Here is a 26,048-nt window from a genome sequence, read left to right as displayed (position 1 = left end):
TCTTGAGGATCTGCATTAACTTGTGATGTTGGACACGATCAAACGCTTTCTCGTAGTCTAGAAAGCACAGGAATACGTCCTTCCTCTGATCGTAACAATTTTGGACCAACACCTGTGTTGCTACTATTGCTTCTCTTGTTCCCAAACCTTGCCTAAACCCAAACTGAGAATCACTGATGTCCCATTCACATTTTTTGTATAATCTTTGATGTAGTATTTTTAAGAATATTTTTAAAGTGTGACTCATTAGGCTAATGAGTCTGTGATCCTCACATCTTTTTGCATTGACTTTTTTGGGTAGGGGAATAAATGTAGAGAGCGCAACCACTGCTGAGGATAGCAACCAGTTTCATAAATAAAATTAAATATTTTATGTAGTGCTGAAATTCCCCTTTCATCTAGTAGTTTGAGTATTTCTGAAGGGATTTCATCAGGTCCAGGTGCCATATTGTTTTTTGAATATAATATTGCCTTTTCTATTTCCTCTTTAGTAATTGAAGGGCCAGTCAGCTGGTCGTCTGTATAAACTTCACTCATGGGTCTTTCGTCATGAAAGAGCTCCTGAATATAGTTTTCCCATAGGATGAATTTTCTTTTTCACCTAGCACTACCTGGTTATCCTGATTAACTATAATAGTTGGTCTTCGTTTTCTGTATATTCCAGCAGTCTCCTTAAGCTTTTTATGTAAATTCCGATCGTTGCTGTCGTTGTAAATGTTCTAGATCGATACATTGTTGCTTAAGCCATTCATTTTTTGCTATTCTTATCTTTGCTTTTATTTGCCTGTTAATGTTTTTATACATATTGCTGCCATCTGGGTCATTCTTGTGTCGCCGTCGTTCATCCATTAGTAATAGTATTTCTTCTGTCATCCATTTTTGCTTCTTGTTCTTTGGTTTGTACCCCAAGTTGCTTTTCATGATGTCTGTTACAGCACTTGTAATCGTATTCCATGTTGGTGTTAGATCTTCGGTAATGTTTGTCGTCAATATTTGAATTTGTGTGTTTATTTCATTACTTATTTCTGCTTGTATCATTGGATCTTTCAGTTTATCCAATGCGATCTGTTGTTGAGTTTCAGGCTTGTTTTTGCATGAAAGAGCGATCTTTATGACGGCCACTAATAGTACATGGTCAGAAGGCACATCTGCTCCAGGATATGTGCAAGCTCTTTTGACAGTTGTGCTGAATCTACCGTTGATGAGAATGAAGTCTATCTGATTTCTTATTATGTTCTGAGCTCTATCGGCTGGAGATTTCCAAGTATAAAGGCGACGGGGGGTGGAGTTGGAACCATGTGTTGGTAACTCTCATGTTTTCTTCCTGACAAAATTGTACAAGTCGGTCACCCCTTTCGTTCCTTGTTCCAAGACCATAAGGTCCAACTACGTGTTCAAAGCTGCCTTTCCCTATTTTGGAATTAAAATCTCCCATAATTATGTTAACATCATGTTTCTTTGTCAATTTAAGCAATTCTTTGATTTCACTATAAAAGTTTTCCACCTCTTCATCTGCTGCATCTGCAGTTGGTGCATAGACCTGTATGATGTTGAGATTATTTGGCTTCGCTTCAAGTTTTGCCAAGGCTGTGCGGCCGGAATATGGTACAAACTCTGTGACAGCTCTCATCAATTTTTTACTTATCATAATCCCGACGCCTTTTCTATGATCGCGGTCGTCATTGCCTGAGTAAAAGAATGTTCCGCTCTCTGTGGTGCATTTACCGGATCCAGGCCACCAGGTTTCTGAGATCCCCAGGATATCTAGATCGATTCTGCACATTTCTTGAGTTAGGTTAGCCAGCTTCCCGGCTTCAAATAAGCTGCGTGTATTCCAGGTGCCTATCTTTAATGTCTTTCTTAAGTTTGCTCGTACATTTCTAACATTCAAGACCGTTCCCCCCGGAGATCCGATTGGGGAACCATTTATACCTCCGGATATTTTTGAGTTGAATGTATTCATGTGATTCTCTTGGGAAAAAATAATGAAGGTGGTATCCCGTTGCCTTCCTTCATGCCACTTCCAGGCTTAGTTTTCAGCCGCCCACTATGGAACAGACGCCGTTTGCAACCGCCCATTCTGGGTACAGACGTTGCTATTTTCACCATATCTGGCTACCCTTAGTTTGTAGTACCCCAAGTTTGTAATTAAAGAATATAAATTCAGTATTTCTTTTTATTTAAATGTAAGTTAGTAAAAATAATAATAAAGTCAATCGTATAACAATTAGTGTCTAAAAATAAACAAGAAATTTCGTAGTAAAATAAACATTACACTAGTAAGGTTTTTCTCTGCTGTGTATCATCAAAGAATGTCCTTTCAAAGTATTAGTTTTAAATATATATATATATATATATATATATATATATATATATATATATATATATATATATATATATATATATATATATCGGTAGGGATCTATGGAGGAGTATCACCAAGCCGCAAGCCCTTATCCCTTGCCGTACCGCTCCTCCATAGGCCGATCCGACGCCAGTTTATCCAGACCAAGCCGTAGACTCTATTGAATTTTATACTACGGCGTTGGCCTTTTATAAATTTCATTACCTAGCTGAGGCTCGAACCAGCGACCGCATATCGCAAATCCATTAAACTTATCGATCGACTGCGCCCCAGCTAACTGGACCGTCAAGACTGACTTAGTTTTAAAACACTGCGTAAAAAAATTCGCACTTCAAGAGTTTTCTCTAGCGTGCACTTTTAAATGCCTTTTCAAACTACGTGATAGCTTAAACTGCTTACGACAAATTTCACACTTGTAAGGTTTTTCTCCAGTGTGCACTCTCAAATGTGTTTTCAAAGTACTTGCATCCTCACACTGTCTAAAACAAACTTCACACTTATGACATGCTTCTCCATTGTGCATTGTTATATTATGTCGTTTCAAATGATTACCTGTACTAAACCTCTTCAAACAAATTTTACACTGATGAGGTTTTTCTTGCTTTTCTCCAGTATGCACTCTCAAATGTTTTTTCAAATTAAATGCCTGAGTAAATCGCTTAAAACAAATTTCACACTTGTGAGGTTTTTCTCCAGTGTGCATTCTCAAATGACTTCTCAAAGTACTTGCCTCAGCGAACTGATTAAAACAAATTTCACACTTGTAAGGTTTTTCCCCAGTGTGCACCCTCAAATGATTTTTTAAAGTACCTTTTCCACTAAACTTCTGAAAACAAATTTCACACTTGTAAGGTTTTTCTCCAGTGTGCACTCTCAAATGTACTTTCAAAGTACTTGCATCGCCACACTGCTTAAAACAAATTTCACACTTGTAAGATGTTTCTGCATTGTGCATGTTTATATTATGACGTTTCAATTGATGTCCTGCACTAAACCGCTTGAAACAAATTTCACATCTGTAAGGTTTTTCTCCAGTGTGCACTCTCAAATGTTTTTTTAAAGTACCTTTTTCACTAAACTTCTGAAAACAAATTTCACACTTGTAACGTTTTTCTCCAGTGTGCACTCTCAAATGTGTTTTCAAAGTACTTGTATAACCAAACCGCTTGAAACAAATTTTACACTTATAAGGTTTTTCTCCATTGTGCACTCTCATATGTATTTCCAATTTATATGGTGTAGAAAACTGTTTGAAACAAAAATCACATTTGTAAGGTCCCGTTCTAATCTCAACTTTTAGATTTTGATTTTCAGTTTTTTCCTCAGCGTGTCGACTCATACAGTGTTCTTTATGCGATGAATGTTCACCAAATGTTTCCATAATTTTCATTTTGTTCTCCTCCTGAGTAAAACCTAAAATACAAACCAACTATAAACAATCACTACAAGAGAAAAACGAATACAAACATAAAATAACAAAGTTAAACCATTGTTTAAAAAAGTATAGCTGGACAACGCAACGAATAAATTTGTATGGACAACAATATTTGTTGGACAACGCAACGTATGTTAGATTCAAGAAAACACTGATGATGATCGGTCAACCGATTGAAAACTAGTTATATCTTTGATGTAGCCCTGTATAGAAATTTGTTTGATTTTAATTCAGACAGTCAACAGATGTCACCACCATTTCTATCAGGGTTCTAGCCGTGGCTGGCTACCTAAAAGCTCTGATCACACCCGCTGCGGAAATAGTAACCAGACCACGCAGTAAACAAACTCCGACTCCTAGTACACTTCGCGTCATATAAAATTGGTATTCTTTTCTCATGATCATCTTTCAGTGCGTCACAGTTTTTTTATTTCTTTCTAACGTATTAAATTGTATATGACAGAAAAAAAGGCACGTCGGTGATTACTTTGGTAATTATTCTAGTTCGGTGATTATTCTAGTTGTCGATAGATGGCGCCATAATAAAAAAAATAAATTTTTTTAATTAGATAACAATACAAATATAATCTGTATAATTTATAAGACTATACAAATCAAAGAAAATACCATTTTATAAATGCAAGAAACACATTTGATTTGTTTTTATTCCAAATTGAAAATAAAATGTGACAACTGTCAGATTTAACTAAAATGTCATGTTGGAATAAATGTCATAAATGTGTATTATCACGGACTTACCCTTTTTCCTATCATTTGTTACGCACTGAAAAATGCTCATGAAAAGGACAATACACTTTTTTTCCTAATGTAAACCTGTGTTCAGACTGGACACAATGGTTCGTGAATCACTTCGTTGTTGCCATCACAGACAACTAAATTGCACTAAATCTAAATATAAAAAAATATCGTTTAAACATGTATATTTCGAATTGTAATACATATTAAATGCCACACTTGTTCACTGTAAAAGTTATTCATTTTGTATTCATTTCAAATTTAATTTTTAATTTTTTCAGTTAAGTGTGTTTTATTATTTATTCTACACAACTTAATACAGTTTTGTGCTACAATTTACGATAAACCAATCACACCTCTCGATTTGACATTAAACATAATAATTTAGAGTCATGTCAACATTTTTCTTATCTACCATTATTTTTGAAGTGAAATATTTTCATAAATTATAATAAAACAGTCATGTAAGAATGTAAGAATACTTAATTGAGATAACGGAAAATTACAAAATTAAAAGGAGAATTTTTAGGGTGTATATAAATTAATGTGACCGACTGATCGAGAATGCTCGATATTGTTTAAGATTTTGGTATACTAAAAACATGCGGTCTGTGGCACAGCCCTGCTTTTGCCTAGTTTGGTATATTTTCGTTGAACAGGCAACGTTGCCCTAGAAATTAGAATGATACTTGTGTTAAGATCAACTTAAACAACTTGAAAAAACGCGGTTTTTGGTCATAAGAGTTGTACCAGTTTTTTATGACGCGAAGTGTACCTGCATTGACATACAAGGAGAAGAGCTCAGTCACCTAGCCCTAGATAAGGAGAAGCTTGACGAAGAATGAACCAATACTCAATGGCAAACTGTCAGCGAGTCTCAATGGCCGTATCTAATGGTCACCGGGGCCACGACTACGATAATTGTCGTTGGACTAATCATTTTATGGAAATACTACCGATCTAACTCCGGACTAGGGTAATGTAAGAAAAATAACCGGAGAAATAAAAAAAACGAATAAAAGGTATATGTATATTTAAAAATCCCTAAAAAGGGCTACATCACAGAACTAGTTTTCGATTGGATGACCAATCATCATCAGCGCTTACGTGATCTAACATGCTAACCACCAAAATACAACATTATAAAAATATATGGGTAAAAACCCTTTAAAAGTAATCCGTCAAGGAAACATATAGATGAAATATGCGAACTTAAACATGGATGTTCAAAATATTCCATGTAATATGATCTAGGTACCATTTGAGCTCTAATTCGACTTGTTCACATGTTGACAGTATGGTAGCAAGACCGGAGAAATGATCACAGCTTAAAGTAGCCAGCTCACAGTCGAGGAAAAGACGAAGACAAGCCCAAATCGCGCGCTGAAGCAGCTATTCCCCCCATTACTTTTTCCTCCAACGTCCCTGACTTAAATGTAAACATCGACTCTGATACTTAAGAGGATACTACATTTGAGAATTGCTGAGGTGTTCTTAGACTAGTGTATTTTATTATTAATTTATCGACATTTAATTATTATTCTCATTCTGGTATTACTATTGCTATTGTATAATTATTACTTTAATGGTATTCAATTATTATTTTACTGTTCCTTTATTCTCGTTGGTGTTCGCCTGGCAATATGTTTAATCTCAAACATTAATTCATACGGTGATTCAAGATCTTATGTGAAAAACTCAAGTTGAATGTAAAAGCCAAGGGACCCCCAATTTTCTCTAATTGATAAAAGAAGTAAGGAGCCAAAATATGAAAGCCATGTCACTAGAAAGGCAGTGCTCAGTACTGTTTAAATAATGAAAACAGGAATATTTTTATCGATTTTTGAAAAAATTACAAGGCACGTTAGGATACAAAAACTTAATTTATTTGTTATTTTACATTGAAACCCATGTTTAAAATAAGTACATTTTATAGTGAAGACCATAATAAAAATGAACTCTTTAAATTTTGTCTTTGGAAATGGATGGTTTCTGTAGGCTTTCTAGAACAGCCTTCTTTGTTGGCTCAGTCGTGACTTGTTTTCGATTAGCCTCTACAACTTGCAGTAACAGCTGCTTTTCGTCCTCATCATTTGTTATGAGTTTGTTAAAATCTTGAAATAGTTTTACACCTCTTTCTGCGATGTCACTGACCACTTTGATTTTATTTGCTGTATTTTTGTCTCTTTAAACTCTGGGTCCTGTTCCCATTCACTTGGGTGCTTGTTTAAAAAGCTTTGCATAAGGTTTAGCTTAGTAAACAACAACATTGTACTATTAGCAAAATGTGCCAATTCACATCAAAATGTGTTATCAGAACTCGACATCAACACTAGGCTTACCACCATCATCAACCAAAATATATTGAGGTACTTTGGACACATTACCAGACGAAGAGAAGGCATGGAGAGGTTAGTGGTTGAAGGCAAGGTAGAGGATAAAAGAACTCGAGGAAGATCGCCACTCCGATGGTCAGACCAAATAAAATGCGCCACCGGTTACTCTCTGTCTGAGGCAGCACACCGCGCCCAGGAGAGAGAAGAATGGATAGCAACCATTCGTCAAATACCATAACGTCACCACATCCTTAGGAAGGATAAAGGACAGAGGAGGAGAGGAGCCAATTCACATTCATCACTTAGGAAATCGGCATTTCCTCTAATCATCCTTGGCGGTGCCGGGACAGACATCTTAATCACTATTCTCAATTTGTTTTCAAGGCTCACTTTATTGGAAAAAAGTGATAACCCGACCATTTCGTCAGATAGGTACCACAAATGTGGCTGCAAGGCTTTTTTGATAGTTTTAGCTATATCTGGAGATCTAATTTCAGGAGAGCTTAAAGGTCCCAAACATTATTATTTGGTGGACAAATGTGTAACAAATGGAAAATGATTTCCATTATGTGATGGCGACACGGCAACCATAGAAGTTCTTTATTCAGCTTATTTTCAAGGAAAATGCATGTACCACTCTTAAGACCAGTATTGACGGCTGTTGTGTCAAAGCTCATACCAATGACTTTATCATCGAGATCCCATGTTTTAAGAGTTTTAAGTACTGCATCTCCAGTGTTCAAACCTGTTCCACTAGCCAATTTTGGCACCCCCAGTAGTTTCTCATTTCCACCAGCATAGGAAACTAGCACTGGCAGTCTATCTACCTTTTGTGAACCTAAAATGTCGGGCAGGATTTTGCTGTCCCAATGAACAACAATTGGTTCTTTGATGTCTAAGTTTGTTTTAATCTCTGTTGAAAAATTCTGTCTTGCTGCTTCCCGTCTCCTTTTTACAGAACTTCTTGAAAGCGGTAATTCCGCAGGATCATGTCCAACTGCGACAGCAATAGGAATGATAAGCCTTACAGCTTCACGATCGGAAACTTTATTCTTGTCTATAGCCGCTGCCACATTCATGTCAAAAAGCTCTTCTTAGCCTTTGGTTCAGAAACGTCTTCGCTTTTGCCGTCTAACTTTGTCTAACTTTTTTTGGACGAAGGTTGATATAATTCATCATCAGAACCATTTTCAGAACTGCTTTTAGCACTTGAACTCATTTAAGACATCATCGGGTGGATTAATAGAGGAAGACGTGGATTTTTCATAAGAAACAGCTTTTTCTCTTCTCTCCTTTTCTTTTTCAAATCGTTCCAGTGCTCTTTCTTGCTTTTTAACATACTCTTTATCTTGAGATGAAATGATCATTTTTCTCTCAGTTCTTTGGTCAATTAAAAATCTTTGTCTTGTTGTATTGTCATGAGAATTAGAACATCCGAGTGTGCAATGTCGAAAAGCTTTTCGATATTGTCTACATATGATTGCTCGTTTGTTCTTTGTTTTTCCGTGTTGCTTCCTTTATTTTTCTTTAAAAGTAACCACTGTGAGTGCACATACCTACTGTGAGTACCCGAAAGTAACAAATACATATTTGATGTTTTATAACTCCTTTCCACTCCAGTACCCTCATGTTGAAATTGCTGAAAATTTTTAATATCCACTGTAATAAAGAGATCAACAGCTTTGTTAACTTCTGAATCCTGAAAAACAAACAAACAAACATTTTCTAAACTTAGGTGTTTTACGAAAATTTATGAAAACTGAATGTTGTTGAGCACTGCCTTCCTTATGTTCTAGAGTGTTAATATTTGGCATAGATTATTCTTTTATTAGATATAACGAAATGGGAGGGTCCCTAGGTCTCTAAAAAAAACTTCGAGTTTTTTGGACCACCCTATTCATTATTCATTTCCGAGAATTAAACAGATATATTTACTAATCGGCCCGTAGATTAACACCTACATAATTTGTTGTTGTATAAATTAATTAGGACATGATGTTTATCTATTTTACGATTTCGTACACATTATATTTTCGTTTAACTCACTATTACATATGACTAAATATATACAATTATGGTGTTTGTAAAACAGATCATGTGGACCGGGGCATGAGTTGACCCAAACCTCTTTTCTATAAAAGTAGTACAGAATAAAGGATCAGAGCATTACATTACAATACAAACCGCGTTACAATCATCACTGTATAAGACCCCTCCTGGGTCAGAGTTAATAAAGTCGTATTAGTGGTCTTTGTGTTTCAATTACTTCAAAAGACAGCCCTGTTCCAGGCTCCGATTCTAGGATCAGCTACACCTCTTAATTCATTCTATACATCAATGGAAAACACAAAAGAAAATAGAAAACATAAAAAAACAATTACATGTTCATTTTCCTTAATTTTATTGCTTTTTTCTGTACTTAAACGTTAAAGGAAACTACAAACTAACAAAAATGTTGTTGCTAAGTAAAAAAATTCTTCTAATAATTTATTTAATCTGACTCATTTATATTGGTAATTCAGAATTCAGACGTATATTTAAAGTAGAAAACTTTAAAATGATATCGCCAATATTTATGAGTTGCGTTCCTGGGACGACTTTACTAAAAGATAGTTCATTCTATTACATGAAATCAATCCCAACTCAAGAATATCAAAAATATTAAATTATTTTCAATTTAATTGTGGCTTATTTCCCACTAAATAGTTGTAGTAATAACCGAAATTCTTGTTATCCGAAACGGTCTACCTCCCCCCCCCCCCAAATTATTTCAGTTAACGAAGGTTTTACTGTGTTTAAAGGTGTATATGTTACAGTTCAAGTTGATTATCCAGTTGGAGTTGACTCCAACTAGTTGGAGTCGACTCTAACGGCTGGTTTCAGTAAAAGTTGATTATAAATATAAAATGAAGATTTATATTCAACATTTACTATGGTTTATTTTTTAACCAGGAGGAGTAAACTAAAAAGACAGATTCACACCCAAGAAAGTCACTAGAATAATAACCAAATACATCTTCTTTTTTGGTTGATCTAGTCAGTCCTCAACGGTAATCCACAAATATTATATTAAATTAATACGTCGCTAAATAGTTCCAAAAACAACTGCTTTTTATATAAAAGCAGACTAACAATCTAAAAATTAAAGGAATAACACAGAAAACACAAAAATCGCCGATATAACTTAATTAACCTATGAAATGTCACTAGTGTCAAAATTTGATAAATGTCATTAGTGTCAAAATTTAATAACAGTGGAGTAAACTTGCCTGCGGTTGGACCAATTACAAACAAGCAAAACAGCGCGGTAAATTTGAATCACTCCTCTTGGTTAAAAAACAAACTATAGTAAAAGTAGACTCCAACTAGGAAAAGTATACTCTTCCCAATGCCATTTAGTAAAAGTTGATTCTGATTCACACAAACAGCCGATTCTAGAAATTAAATTAATGTTACTGAATATGTTCAAATTAGTCTAGGCTGTATCGTCGTCCCCGTTAGTGAAATTGCTCCGATTCGAATTTTTTGCACAAACTTACTCAAAAAGAGGTCCTTATAACAAATCTACTGGGTGCCAGGCAGTACCTTGATCGATAAATTGTTTAAACAATTTTTTTTAGACAAATTCACAAAAATAATTTTTTCACTTCGAACAATTTTTTTTAGATCATTTGAGTTATTCTGAGCAAAAAAAGGTATTTTGTGATTTTTCTCTAAAATTGATTGTTGTCGAGTTATACGCGATTTAAAATTTGAAAAATGCAAAAATAGCCATTTTCAAGGCTTAATAACTCGGTTAAAATCCATTATTATGAAAGTCAGAAAGTGACCAAATCAAAGTTTATAGCCCCCTGTACAAGATCCAGCAGAAATTTTTGTCACTATTTTATTACTAAGCTTTATCTTTAATTATTAACAATGAGCGCTAAGTGCGTATTAGGCGGCCGTCAATGGTGAGTGCTAAAGAGATGCACCATTTGGGCCGTCCAATGGTGAATCTCACTCGCACTCACATTGACGGCCGCCTCAATACGCGCTTAGCGCTCATTGTTGATAATTAGAAATAATATCTTATTAATGAAATAATGACAACAATTTCTTCAGGATCTTATAGAGGTAGCTTTAATCTTTGATTTTTTTTAGTTTCTGACTTTCATAATATACAGTGAGCACGTAAAGGTTGGAATAAATTCATTTTCTCGAGAATGGACGATTTTAGAAAGAAATCCCGAAACAGGTCAATTTTTATTTTTAAATTACGACTTTTTGGCATATATACCATAGTAGTGACGTCACCCATCTGGGCGTGATGACGTCATCGATGATTTTTTTTAAATGGGAATAGGGGTCTTGTGATAGCTCATTTGAAAGGTAATTCAATTCTCTATTCAATAATATAACTAATAACATAATTTTTTATACAGGGTGCCCAAATTTTTTTATTTTTTTGATTAAATTTACTGACATAAAAAGAAGAATGCAAGTAATTTATCTAATTCAAAATACATTTTATGCTCTTATAAAACAGAATAAAATGTTTATTTGAAAAATAATCATTGCTTTTAGCTTAAATTAAATGTTCAAACTGTCAAGAGGAAGGTGGGTGGCTGCTTTAATACTGAATTTAAGCAAAAAACAATATTTTTATTTGTCAAATACACATTATTTCCTGTTTTCTGATAGGAGTAAAATGTATTATGAGTTAAATAAATTACACACATTCTTCTTTTTGTCAAAAATTTAATTCAAAAAAAATATTTTTTGGACACCCTGTATAAATAATAATGTTAATGTTTATATTACTGAATAGAAAATTGAATTACCTTTCAAATGAGCTATCACATGACCCCTATTCTCATTTAAAAAAGCGTAGATGACGTCATCATTCTAGAAATTAAATGTTACTGGAAATAATTATGTTCAAATTGTGATATTTATATTCTAGGCTGTATCGTCGCCTCCGATAGGTAAATTATTCCAGTTCGATTTTTTTGCACAAACTTACTCAAAAAGAGGTCCTTATAACGAATCCACAGGGTGTCAGATGGTACTGTGGTCGAAAAATTGTTTAAACAAACTCACAAAAAAAATTCATTTAGGACAATTTTCTTTACATCATTTGAGTCATTCGGAGCAAGGTCAAAAGAGGTCTTTTGTGATTTTTCTGTAAAATTTATTATTCATACTTGTTTATTGTTATATTTATTTCAAAATACGAAAATGACCATTTTCAAGGCTTAATAACTCAGTTAAAAATTATATTAGTCACCGAAAGTGACGAGAAAGTCACCGAAAGTCACGAGAAAGACCGAAAGTCACCAAATAAAATTTTAACGACCCCCCTACAAGATACTGAAGAAATTTTTGTTATTATTTTATTACTAAACTAAGCAGTTATTTTTAATTATTAACAATGAGCGCTAGGAGCATATTGACGCAGCTACCAATGTGAGTGCGAGTGAGATGCACCATTGCACCATTTTGACATTTAAAAATTCAAACTTCTGTCAAACCACAAAAACACTTTTTTGTAATTTATTGCTCACATGTCATCACCATGACAAGGCGAAAGTTCTTCTTCTTGTGGTGCTTTCTCCTTTAGTGGAGGTTAGCGACTACACTGCAGCACAATGCGGCTCTAAACAAAGATGTTGAATCAAGGCCGGTCCAGTCTCTGATATTTCTAAGCCATGAAATCTGGCGCCTACCGTGACCCCGTTTTCCTTCAATTTTACGCTGGATGATCAGTTGCGTGAGGCGGTACTTTTCGTTTCTCATTATGTGTCCCAGGTAGCTAACTTTTCTGACTTTAATGATTTTTAGCAGTTCCCTACCTGTACCTATTCTCCTCAGAACATATTCGTTGGTGGTGTAGGTTGTCCAAGGTATTTTCAAGTCACTTCTATAAAGCCAGAGTTCAAAGGCGTCCAACTTGTTCATCAGTATTGTGTTGTGTCCAGGCCTCCGTTCCATACAAAAGTATTGACCACACATAGTAATGCAGAAAACGACATCTAAGGCTGATATTAATGCTACTGTTACAAAATAAGCTTTTCATTTTGATAAACCCCTGTCGGGCTACCTGTATTTTCGCTCTTGACTTCTTGTTTATAATCAAGTTGATTGTTGAACCAGCAATCAAGATATTTGTACTGGCTTACGTATTCAAGCTGTTGGTGTTTCACATATTTATTGGAAGAGGTAAATTTTTGTTCCTTGATATTTTTATAACTTTGGTTTTCGCAGTATTGATCTTCATCCCCATTTTTTCACAACTCTCAGTATCCCTATCCAACAGTATCTGCAGACTATGGTCCGAATCAGTCATTAATACTGTGTCATCTGCATAGCGGATGTTATTTACTCTGACCGTTGATCCTGATTCTTTCTGAAGAGTGCGATAAAGAGTTCTCAAATATTACCTAAGAGTAGACGTTAAAAGTATGGGTGATAGCACACAACCCTGTCTAACACCTCGTTGTATTTCAATTGGCCTTGACGTATTACCATTGGTCTTTACGATTGCTGCCTGATTCCAATAAATAGCCTCTATAATTTTAGAATCTCTTTTGTCGACTCCGATGTTGTTCAATCTTTCTATCAAGGTCTTGTGCGTCACCCTATCGAACGCTTTTTCAAAATCTATGAAACAGATAAAAAGGTCTGCTTGCTTATCTTTGTGCCAGAGTTTGAAGACAGAATATTGCTTCTCGTGTCCCCATACCTTTCCTGAAGCCAAATTGTTCTTGACCGGTGACCTCATCACATTTTTTATAATACAGTAGAATCTCGGTTATCCGCCATAAACAGGCCGACGGAAGAGCGAATAAGCAAAAATGGCGGATAATAGGGAGCGTTAAATGAAACACAAGTTGAGCCCTTGATGATTTCCAGTCTCCGATAGGAGTGGCACAAGAAGAAGAAGAAGAGAATCAGTTTAATTTTGACTGACATTGGACATTGTAGATAGAATGATTTAGGATGAACGAAAAAAACTAGCGATTTTCATCTGCCTTGCTGATGTATCTCGTTTTGTTGCTGCCAATACTCGCCATCTTGTAGCATCATAATATCGACAGCTCTTTCTTCTTGTTGCTCGGAATGCTCGGCTTATTTTATCTTATCTTAAAAAAATTTTACTCATTCTTTAATATTTTCAAAGTTATAAAAATTTGAAAAAAAAATTATTACTTAAATGGAGCGGCGAATAAAACGGAACGGCGGATAAATGAAGGGCGGATAACCGAGACTCTACTGTATATTCTATTCTGTATGATACGCAAGAAAAGCTTTAGAATGTTATTTAATAGACTTATAAGGCGGAAGTCCTGGCATAATTTGGCATTCTTCTTTTTAGGTAGTGGTATGAAGACTGATTCAAGCCATATTTTAGGGATAGTCCCTGTATTGTAAACATTATTAAATAGTCCAAGAAGAAGGTCTAAGTTTTCTCGTTGATTAACTTCAACAGCTCAGCTGGTTTTTCATCTTTTCCTACAGATTTGTTGTTTTTTAGTTGACGTAGAGCATATTCCAGTTCGAACTTCAGTATTGGAAGAGCTTCGTCGTTAGTCTTCCCACATGTTTATTTGTTCTTCAGGGCTTGAAATCAGTTTGCCTTCTGCGTTGATTAGATTATTTAGTCCTTGTGAATATGTCGTGCTTGTGAATTCCTGAGTTTCTTATACAGATGGAAGTCATCATGTTTTTTTATATAAGTTTTCGATTTCTTCACATTGTTCTGTTATCCATTTTTCTTTTGCAATTTTTATTTTTTGTTTAATGGTTCTATTTAATGCTTTGTACATTGCTTTGTGCTGTTTGAATTTTCTTCTTTTATCCATTAAATCCAATATTTCCTCTGTCATCCATCTTTGCTTCCGTGGTCGCTGTTTTGTGAACATTTCAGTTGCCGTTGCAAGGGCGAGTCTGATTTCCTCCCGAAGGCGAAAGTTAAGGATGTTTAATTATATGAAAGTGTGCTAAAAAACAGTGCGGAAAATTAAAAGCCATTTAAAATGCATTGTTACTTCAGACACACTTTAAGCCCTTCATGTACTGCTATCTATATTTACAATTTTCACACAATAAAACCTTTACTTACATAATATGAAATAAAGTAGATAAAAATTATTTTTTTGAATTTAACAAAAATTGGTTAAACAATTTTTCGACCGCGGTACCGCGTGACACCCTGTGTATTTGTTATAAGGATGTATTTCTTTGAGTAAGTTTGTGCAAAAAATCGAATCAGAATAATTAACCTAACGGGGACGACCTTACAGACTCTACTAATAAGTAGTTAAAACGGTCAAGACAAAGAAACGCACACTCATCAAAAATGCACTTGAGATTCTCGTATAATCAACATTTACTGAATCGATCCAGGAAGAGTCAACTCCAACTAGTACAAGTTGATTTAAATTTTTAAAATCAACTTTTACTGCTCATTTCAGTTGGAGTTGACTCCAACTAGTTGGAGTCGACTCCAACTGAGAATCAACTTGAACTGTAACATATATAAACATTGCCTTGCTGATATAGAGTTGTAGTTAGTAAGTATTAAGATAAAGGAGATGCCAACACGATGTTAGGCTAGGTCGCGATATTATTATTGTAAACAAGTTGTTATGGTTCAGTCATCGATATTGCGAATTAAAAATATAATGTATTTGAACAGAAATAGAGTTTTAATTAATTAAGGACCAGCTTAAGTACCAGCTTCCAGCAGCACCCTTCAGCTTCTTCAGGACAATGCTACCTCATTGTCCAAATTATCAATTACCACCTAGGGAAACATTTTCTGAAAATTTGTTAATAAAATCACATATTTACAGTTGAGTCCGGGGCATCTTTACCCGTGCATCCTCATTTAAGCATACGAAATAAGTAGGAAATTTACTAAACGCAACAGAAAGTGACAGAAAGTGGCTACTGATCTGATCACTGGTTATATACTATAAAATTTGACGTTATCAAATAAATAATGTCAAATGTAGGTTTCACTTTAAAATTTTGGTGCATAATTACAACTACATTTGAATAGCAATAAATTCTTAAAATATAATTGATTAATAAATAAATAAACAATTTATAAAAAAGTTAAATAACATATTTTTTTAGTCATTTTATTCACTTTGGAGGAAACTTAAACAGTTCCTTACTGTGGGAATGAGGTTAGCTTTGTATGTTGTAAAAGAAATGTAACAAATGTTGTAAATACACTTACCATAAAATTTTAAACGCCAATATAAACTTAGTTGTGAAAAAAACTGTTTGTGTGCTATAAAAAACTTCAAAATGCAAAAATTCGACAAAATTCAACAGACTGACAGCCACAAAAGTAAACACACCCGAAATGTCACAAATTGTAGTCAAAATCTGAAAACATCCCAAACATCTTTTTTCGTACCTATCTCTTTTCAATGTACTGAGTCTAGAGCGTTCATAAAAATAACATGTGTTTTTACTTAATAACAGGTGATAGCTGGTTTGTCATTAGTTTCATGCGTGGAAGAGAATGATGCTAGATAAAAAATATGTGTTTTATCTCGCCAGGTATTAATGAAGCACGGGTAAAGATTCGTGGACTCAAGTGTACAAATAAAAATAAATAACGCACAAGGTGTGTGTCTTACTACTGACGCATTTACATCCCACACAAATGAAAGTTATGTTAATGTACCAGTTCATTATATTGAGGAACAATCAAAACTTTGTATTTTTCTATGTTAGGCTGCATCCAATATAATGAAATGCATAGAACGAAAACATTTTTAATTTCCTCAAAAATATAATAAAAGAATGGCAAATTTCTCACAAAATAGCTGCTGTTCTAAATGATAACGTGGTAAATATTTTATTAGCTGATGTGTGTGTGCTATCGAATTTCTTGACTGTGGACTTAATCCATTAGCTGAACTAAAATTACTCTTATGAGATATGTCTTATACTCTCATTATATTTTTGAATATGAATGACCTATTTGATAATAATGATTTACAAATATAAGTACTTATCTATATTTGCTGATAAAATGGACAATTGGACATTGATTGGGTATTTTGTGCATTCATTAACTGTGATTGTTCAGCGGAAGTCTCCACTGAAACGGCACTGCACCATCTTGTACAGAGGGTGGAGTACGTTCTAGAAAACACAAGAGGTGATGTTGGGTGCATTTCTCGATATCGAGGGAGCATTTGACAACACCTCCTACGAAGCAATCACAAGGGCGATCCGTCTAAAAGGAATAGACGAAACAAGCTGTAGATGAATAGACTGCATGCTGAGGAGCCGTGTGATATATGCTGCGTTGCTAGGGGACACAGTGTCAGCTCAGGTAGCCAGAGGCTGCCCACAGGGGGAGTCTTGTCTCTTCTATTGTGGAATCTGGTCATGGATGGCCTGATAGCTAGACTCGACAACGATAGGCATCACGTCCTGGGCTATGCGGATGACCTAGTCATCTTAGCCCACGGAAAATTTAATGGTACAGTCAGAGATCGAATGCAACAGGCTCTGACCGTAGTTACAGAATGGACTTCAAATGTGGGGCTTAATTTACTAAAAGAAGGAATTCAGAGGAATTGGGACTTTTAAGTCTAAATGGTGTACATTTAAATCTGGTGAGTGAAGTAAAGTATCTCGGGATAATATTAGATTCAAGACTTACTTGGAATCAGCAGATAGAAAGAATAACGAAGAGAGCAGTAACTACGTTAATGGTAGCCAGACATACCAGGGTTGGCATAGAATTTCCCCATCTTACAAAACCCAGTGGGTTTTTTCGGGTTTTTTCAATTGATAAAACCCACTATTATTAGGTTTTTTGGGGTTTTTTCAAAAATAGCAAATTTTCAGTTGAATGAACGTCATATTTATTTCTGAATAAAAACAAAAACTAGCATAAATACCATGAAGTAAGTAGTAGGTGAATACAAAACGAGAGAAACTGAAACTAAACTAATAAAACACTTATTTTAAACATGGTATATAGACAAATAAAAAAATAAACAAGTTTCTTGTTAAACAAAGCATCAGCAAAGCATATTAGTTATCAATAAAATCAGAATCTGTATTTTTGTCACATTCCCAATTCCCATTCGTTATTCGTTAGACTCGGTCGAGGACGAGGACTCGGTTCTTAAATGATAATAATTTTTACCAAGTTTGCAGCTCTATCGGCACCTAATCTGTTGCGAAGCTTAGTCCATATTAATCCATATGAAGAAAAAATCCGCTCAATAGATGCAGATGAAGCTGGACATGAGAACAAAGATAACATATAAATACAAAATTCATATGGTATTTTATTTGTTTTTTTTATTTTTTATTGATATCATCTTCCACCATTTCTTTGTTGAGAATTTTTTGACAAGTTCTTCTTTGAAAAGTGTTGCGGGGAACATATCTGTATCCTTAATCTTGAATGATAACATCACTGCCAAAAACTCATCAGAAAATAAAAAACTGAAAATCCCCAAAAAAACCCTAAAAAACCCAAAAAAACCCGTCGGGTTGGGCTTTTAATAAAAAACCCGGGTTTTTTCCAACCCTGAGACATACTCATGGAAAAATGTGGGGTTTGAGACCAGACATGGTATATTGGACTTATAACATGGTGGTAAAACCCACAATTACATAATGCATCAGTGGTATGGTAGCCAAAAGTGCAGCACAAAAGTGCCATCATCAAATTAAGCAAGGTGCAAAGACTTGCTTGTTTCGGGATCACGGGGGCTATGAGGGGCACAGCTACGGAGGCACTACTGGATCTCCCTCCTTTACATATAACAATAAGAGGTGAGGCGAGAATGGGATATTATAGACTGCGAGAAAACCTGAGCAACGTACCAGTTAAATCAGGATATAGTAGAATAACGAATGAAACTAATGATGCCGAATGGATGATGATTTCTGACCATATGACATCAAGATACAAGCCTGAAGTACCTTTTCAAGTGGACATTTGCCCACAAGACAAATGGGACAGAGGAAACTCTCGACCCAGACTGCAGGGTTACACATAGTATACGGACAGGTCTAAAACTGCAGACAGTTCGGGCGCAGGAATATTCTGTAGTGGTGGAAATTTCAACATTTCTATTCCACTGGGAGAATATACCTCCGTATTTCAGGCAGAGATTTTTGCAATCTTGCAGTGTGTAAGAGAAAACAACCTGAGGGCATTCGAACTGCAACAGGTTAACATATGCACAGATAGCCAAGCAGCCATTGGGGCTCTTAGAAGCCCTAAGGTGAACTCTAGGCTGGTGTGGGAATGTTGACAAGAACTTGATAGACTGGCACAACATAACAGTGTTATACTGGTATGGGTTCCAGGTCATCGGGGCATATACGGCAATGAAAGAGCTGATGCACTTGCCAAGAGAGCATCAGCTACAAAATACCTGGGTCCGTGAACGAAAGAAAGCCTGGATCCAAAGCCAACACAACTCACACTGGAAGAGTGTACCCGGTCAAACACATGGCAAGATGTATATATCAGATGGACATGTGCTAGTAGGGCTGAGTTACTGCTGAAAACAAGCAAGAATCAGCTCAGAGTCATAACAGGCTTCCTCACTGGACATGCGCCAGTTAAGGGTCACCTGCATACAATGGGGCTGTTTCATGGAGACTTGAGCTGCAGACTCTGTAACAGAGAACCTAAAACAGTCAACCATATTTTGCATGACTGTGGGGCATTGGATCGGAGGCGGCAAACACTTTTCGGAGACATCGAAGTGACTCCAAATTTATATGGCACCCACCCACTAGACCTGTACAATCTGGTACAATGTTCCAGAATTATGGAATGGGTTTCATAAACGAATGGAAGATGTACAATAAGCCAAGTGGCTGCAGTACAACCTGTTCACAACAGACGGCTTCCAGGAAAAAAAATTTGAAATATCTTATTCAAAAGAAACTTTTTATTTATTCTAAAGGACTTTCAGCCCTCAGTAATAATGTAATCTTTCATTTTGAATTTAAATTTTTCAAAAATATTTATTAGTTTTCTCAAGATGATAAAAAATGAATACATTTAAAATGCATTTGTCCGAGATTTTGTGCCTTAATGTCAAATAAACCTAATTTCAAAGTAACATTGTGGCTTATTTCCAACTCAAACAGTAAATTCCATCGTAGAATATTTTAAATGAACCACTCTGGGACTAGTAAATTACAAGATGCCCAAAGAAAAATGGAACTTACTTACCACTTCTAAAATTGAGAAATTTCAACTCGGGAATTATTCATTTCAAATGTTATATTGCTTATTTAGAATAAAAGATGCTATTATTACTACAACTACAGCCCTTTTGTGCAACAACCTTTGCATGCAACAAGATGGCTGCAACATTATAAAAATGGTACTACCGCTCATTCAAGCAACCACTTTATGAAGTAACAACAGAAATTTATTCCCAAAACAATGTGACATCAAAAGTTATTGTTTCTGTAAAATTATCTAATAAAGCTACTTGGTCCAAGTAAAGAAGCTTGAAATAGGACAAAACCTCGCAATTTTTACAGAATGGATCGATTTGCTTGAAAATTTGAGAATAAGCAGTGGATCAAAAGCAGTGAATTTGCAAGGATCAAAATCTATATCATGCCGAAAGGCGCTTTTACCATGGGGGTGGTTGCCACCCCATCTGGGGGGTGGCAATTTTTTATTATATTTTAATTGCAAAAGTTAGTAAAAACGTTCATTCTAAGAAAAAAACGTTCTATACATTTTTTTGATAAAATTGATAGTTTTCGATTTATTCGCTATCGAATTAGTTTTATATCGAAAAAATCAATGTTTTTAATAAGTTTTCTGCTAATAACTCCAAAAGTTTTCGTTTTATCAAAACAACTTTACTTAACAAAAATGTACCTTTAGAAAAAATTAACAAAACCGTTTTTTTAAATTTTCTTTAAGGCCAATAGTAATCGAGCTATACTTTATTATATGTTGGCACTTCTTCGTCAAATGCTAAATATTGTAGTTTCAAAGTCAAAAAACGGGAAAACTATGCATTTTTCGAGGACAACTTGTTTAAACTAATTTAAAGTACTTAAAAATATCTATCTCCAGAAATAAAAAAAAACCCTAATTAAAATTAGTCATTGACCTTATTTGGTCTTTTTTAATTATGTATTAGTAATATGTTCTAGAAGTTTGATCGGCTTAGAATGATTAGTTTAAAAAAATGGAGTTAAAAGCGAATAACGAATTTTTGTAGTTTGGAAAAAATGGCCTTTTCTTCAGAATAGCAAGATTAGCATCAGAGATACAAAAAAATGTTTTAATATAAAATTGTATCTTATTTAATTCCCAAGAACCTGGTTTGCAAAAATTTTTTTACGGCAAAAATTGAGTGATCTATTGACAATTAAAGCTTGTAATAACATGCAAAAACCACCCTTACCAACCCTTTTAAAACCACCTTTTTTTTGACTGAGGTTTTTAAAAAGATTTATTTAATATTAACAGTCTTATAGATCTTGTAAAAATCTACAAAATTATTTTTAGCAAACTTTCTAAGATAAAAAATAAAAAAGTTACGGTTAAAAAATCAATATATTTTTTTGAAAACAAAAAAGGAGAAATCCAATTGGAAGCATAATAATGTAAGGTGGCGGTGTTTTTAGTCATTGGCCTTATTCAATCTTATTTACTTATGTATTATTAATAGATTATAGAAGTTTTACGAGTTAAAAGTGAATAATGAATTTTTGTAGTTTGGAAAAATGGCCTTTTCTTCAGAATAGCAAGATTAGGATCAGATATACGAAAAAATGTTTCGATATAAAATTGTAGGTTATTTAATTCCCAAGAACTTGGTTTGATAAAATTTGTTCTAAGGCAAAAATTGAGTGAATCGTAAATGAGTATACCATCGAAAAACATTGATTTTTTAGATATAAAACTAACACTTTCGATAGCGAATAAATCAAAAACTATTAATTTTATCAAAAAAATGTATAGAACATTTTTTGCTTAGAATGAATGTTTTTATTAACTTTTGCTGTCACAATATAATAAAAAATTTCCACCCCCGAGATGGGGTGGCAACCACCCCCATGGTAAAAGCGCCTTTCAGCATCATATAGATTTTGATCCTTGGACTATCCACTACTTATTCTCAAATTTTCAAGCAAATCGATCCATTCTGTAAAAATTGTGAGGTGGAAATCTTCGGTTCCTGGCCTAACTGCTTTATTAGATTATTTAAAAGACAAAATGAGTCGTAGATTACAAAATGTAAAAGATACAATAATGTAGTTTTTGCTGAGATCGGAAGACACAGTAAACAGCGACGCACAAGCCCTTTTAGGAGTCTGTGTATGGAGAAAAGCAGCCACAGACAGGCAAGGGTGGAGGCAAAAAATAAAGGAGGCCAAGGCTCAATTTGGGCCGTAGTGCTGTAAAAGAAGAAGTTTTTGCTGAGTGTACTATTTTGGATCCAATTTTTAAAAATTAAGATTTTAAAAATGTTGAAGATCACGAGAAGGCATTACAAGGTCATTCTGAAATAAACTTGTGGTTGTATAAGTGCCGGAACACTCTCGCAGCCAATAATATTTTAAATTATTTTGTTGTGCGCCAAAATTATACCAGTGTTCTAAGTGAAATGCTGCAAGTGTTCATTAAAGTTACACGCTTGTCAATATAGAGTGTACATTAATGTTACACTTAGCGGCGATAGTGATAAGAAATAGCTACAGACAATATAAACATAAATGGAGTATAGGAAAAGAAGATGGAGGTAACTAAAATAAAAATGTTACTAATGATGTTGGGTAAGACTAAAAGGGACAAAGTAATGGACCAGGATAGTGTGACGTCAAAACGTCAAAATTTTTCCAAACACGTTGTGTCTAGGTATAAGCTAACGTGTACGCAAATAAAAAAGTTAGGTAGAATTAAACGTCATAACAAATATTTTTCTATCAAACAAACACTAAACATATCAAAATACAGTGTATCAAAATATACAGTCACTGCCCACGCTAAATAGTCACTAGCTTGATGAAGTTTAACTTTTTTATTTGCGTACATTTTAGCGTGTACCTAGACACAACGTGTTTGCAAAACTTTTTTTTGACGTTTTTACGTCACGACTATCACGGTCCATTAGTGAAAGAGAAGGGGTTTCTGCAGCCTAAAACCCAATTTATCTTATAACAGGACGTGGATGGCATGTGTCGTAGAACAATCGACGACACACATCTCCGGTGTCAGCCCTTTTTGTTGTACAATAAACTAGCCAATGATTTTCACATCAGATGACTCTTCAACGTGCCCCATAAGACAGCTGTGTCATCCACGTTCCTGTCCTAAGATAAATCTCGCTTTAAAAAGATTTACGAAGAAAGACAAATGTTTTACAGAACTATGCAAGACAAATGATACAGCTATTATAAGTTGAGAGAAAGAGAGGTAGAAGAAAACCGAAGAGAAAAAATATGGAAGGATTGCATAGGCGTAACCAGAGGGTGGTTTTGGGGGAGTAGAACCCCCCAGTGGGATCTACTTTCAGCTCTATACGCTTAACACCAATGTGTTGTTGACAAATCAAGCCATTTTGAAGTTGTAACCCCCCTTAGGATCATCCTGGTTACGCCGTTGAAGGACTGACTTGACTATGTGACAGAGGACTTAGAGAGAAACATATAAGAGTAAGGAACCGCGACCCCTGAACAAGGAAAAGATGAGGAAGAAGAAGAAGACTTATTACTTATCTTGTTAACTTATACAAACCTTTTTCAGTTTTTTGGTTGTCTTCAATTGGGTTCAGTTTATTTATATTTTGGTATATTTCAGTATGTCTAGAAGATTCCTTGATGAAGTCTACATAATCATATGATGTGTCATGATGTGTAGTTTGTGTATTGGATTCCTCCTTAACTTCACATTTAAAACCATCCAGAAGAGCATCATTTAAGTCATTATACTCTATTTCTACTTTACACGTCTCCTCACTAAATTCTTGTTTTACTTCCATTTTATTTTTATTAAACTTTATTATTTTATTAACATATTTCCATTTTCCATCTGACAATTTTGACATCCAAAACAATCCAAAAAACGGAAATGACGTCCTTCGTGATGACGTCTTTGACATTGACGCTTATGACATAGGACATAACCTGTGACAGCCATGAAGAGAAAAAGGCAACGTCGCAATTGATGACGTCGGTAGTCTGACTTTCGGACTACCGCTTTTAAAACCACGATTTTAAATTAAAAATTAAAATAAAATTTCTAGTATTTTTTGAGTCGAACAGAAAAATATATTAACTAGAAGCTTTTACAAAATCAAATTAAAAGTAATTCCTTGTAAGTAACGTTTATTATACGAAAAAGAAACTGTAAAACCAACTTATAGGTTTATAAACACATAAATAGTTTCAAAGGTTTGTTTGCTGTAGCCCCTAATTAGTGATTTTTACATCAGACAAAAAAAATGTCCAGGATGGTGGTATTGTGCATCAAATGATACCTGGTGATTTAATTCTTGCAGGCAAGGGTAATACCACAGTTTACTAAAGAACAAGTAACTTCTTGTATTAGGGCAGTGACCAGAGGAAGAATTCATGTAGAAGAATTAAATGTTTTTCAATTCATGATAATATTCTAACTTCGCTTTATTTTTCAAATTTGTGCAGCACTTACAAATTTGCAGTACCCTCTAATAGCAGAGGGGAATTAATGGTAGATGAATGAAATATCCTGGTAGCTATATTAGTGAATAATCATAATACTTTTTTTAATTAGGGGTACCTATATGAATAAATATCTTAAATTAAATTAAATAATTAAGTTAAATTTGTAAATAATCACAATACATATTTTAAATTTTTTATTAATAAACTACTATATTGTGATTTTTAAAGACATACAAACACATAACAATATCAAAGATTAAAGTACAATAATAAACCTTCGACTACAAGACACCCAGCTAACAATTTCTTGTTCTATAAATGTCGTAAGAACGTTTTCAGAACAAATTTTTATAGAGCAATATTTTTCTAAGAACATTTTTAAAACGTTCTTACAACTCTTATACAATGAAAATGGGCACCATACTATACAGCTTTTCACTTCTATAAAATGTTGTGTACAGCCTCCGCAAAACAATTATAGAATTGTTGCATAAACGTTCTTACAGCTTTTAAAGAACTTTTATATTACTCTTACAGAGCATTCTCATTAGAATTCTATAAGAGTTCCAAAATGCTGTTGTAGAATACTGGTATACAACAACTAAAGAACTCCAATACAATTATTGTTTAGTAGAGCATAGTGCCTAATTATGCAACAATTTTAATGCATAGTGTGATATTTAGAGAACTTTTAAACTTTTTAGTGTTGTATTTTAGAAGCAAATTGATTCTGTAACGCAACATGACGATGAAGGATGGCGTAAATAAATACACATACTGACGCCATGATAATCTACCTACTTTGTAGGAATATGGGTACTTAATAATTTACTAAGTTAGTTGTTTGCAGTCAATGAAGCAGTAAAATAACTTGCGGAAGAAGATTTATTGTGAAACATATAGTACATTATGAGATTTTTTTGACGCTCCCTCTATTTAGCTTAAATTTCCCCTATGACTAAAAATTTACGAAAAATATTTTTTCAAAAAATTCAAGAATTTACCCCTAAATTTTATATAAAATAGTCAGATACACTATATGTAGTCTATAATCTTTAGAATTTATCATTTGGTATCATTTCTTATGCTTAAAAAATCGTTTTTTGTTATTTCTTGACAATATGGCGACAGAAAAAGATCGAATCTTTGTACTATTAATACTATCCAATATGGATTCCTACTAATACGACATTTTTGTGTCAATTGCAATGATTATAGAGCACATATGCCGTTTGATAAATGCAATGTTGTCATATGGTAAAATATTTCCTGAACAATAAGACTAACTACCTATACATTTTTTTGTATACATTTTTAATCAATTTTACAAAACAATATATTTTAATTAAAAGACGTCTGTTACGAGCAACGGTTCGTAAGATATTTTGATTTAAAATCTATGAAAAATACTACAGTTTTGCACCTCTGTATTACTACACCCCCGTTTATTGTGTGTATTTTTTATTTTTTTAGTTAACAGGGTTCT

The 26,048-nt window shown here is 34.3% G+C and overlaps 1 protein-coding gene across 1 annotated transcript; it reads right to left on the bottom strand.

Moving 5' to 3' along the window:
• Window positions 1-2,162: 2,162 nt before the first annotated feature.
• LOC126885932 (zinc finger protein 45-like) lies at window positions 2,163-23,966 on the bottom strand. Its single transcript, XM_050652747.1, has 2 exons — window positions 23,655-23,966; window positions 2,163-3,778 (listed from the first exon to the last, which is right to left on the bottom strand). The coding sequence occupies exons 1-2, from the start codon at window positions 23,962-23,964 to the stop codon at window positions 2,697-2,699; spliced, it is 1,392 nt and encodes a 463-aa protein (XP_050508704.1). The 5' UTR covers window positions 23,965-23,966; the 3' UTR covers window positions 2,163-2,696.
• Between the last annotated feature and the right edge of the window lie 2,082 nt (window positions 23,967-26,048).

This window comes from Diabrotica virgifera, chromosome 6, assembly GCF_917563875.1.
Source record: "Diabrotica virgifera virgifera chromosome 6, PGI_DIABVI_V3a".
NCBI lineage: Eukaryota > Metazoa > Arthropoda > Insecta > Coleoptera > Chrysomelidae > Diabrotica > Diabrotica virgifera.
Note: the sequence above shows the minus strand (reverse complement) of the source record. Positions and strands in the feature narration are given on the sequence as shown.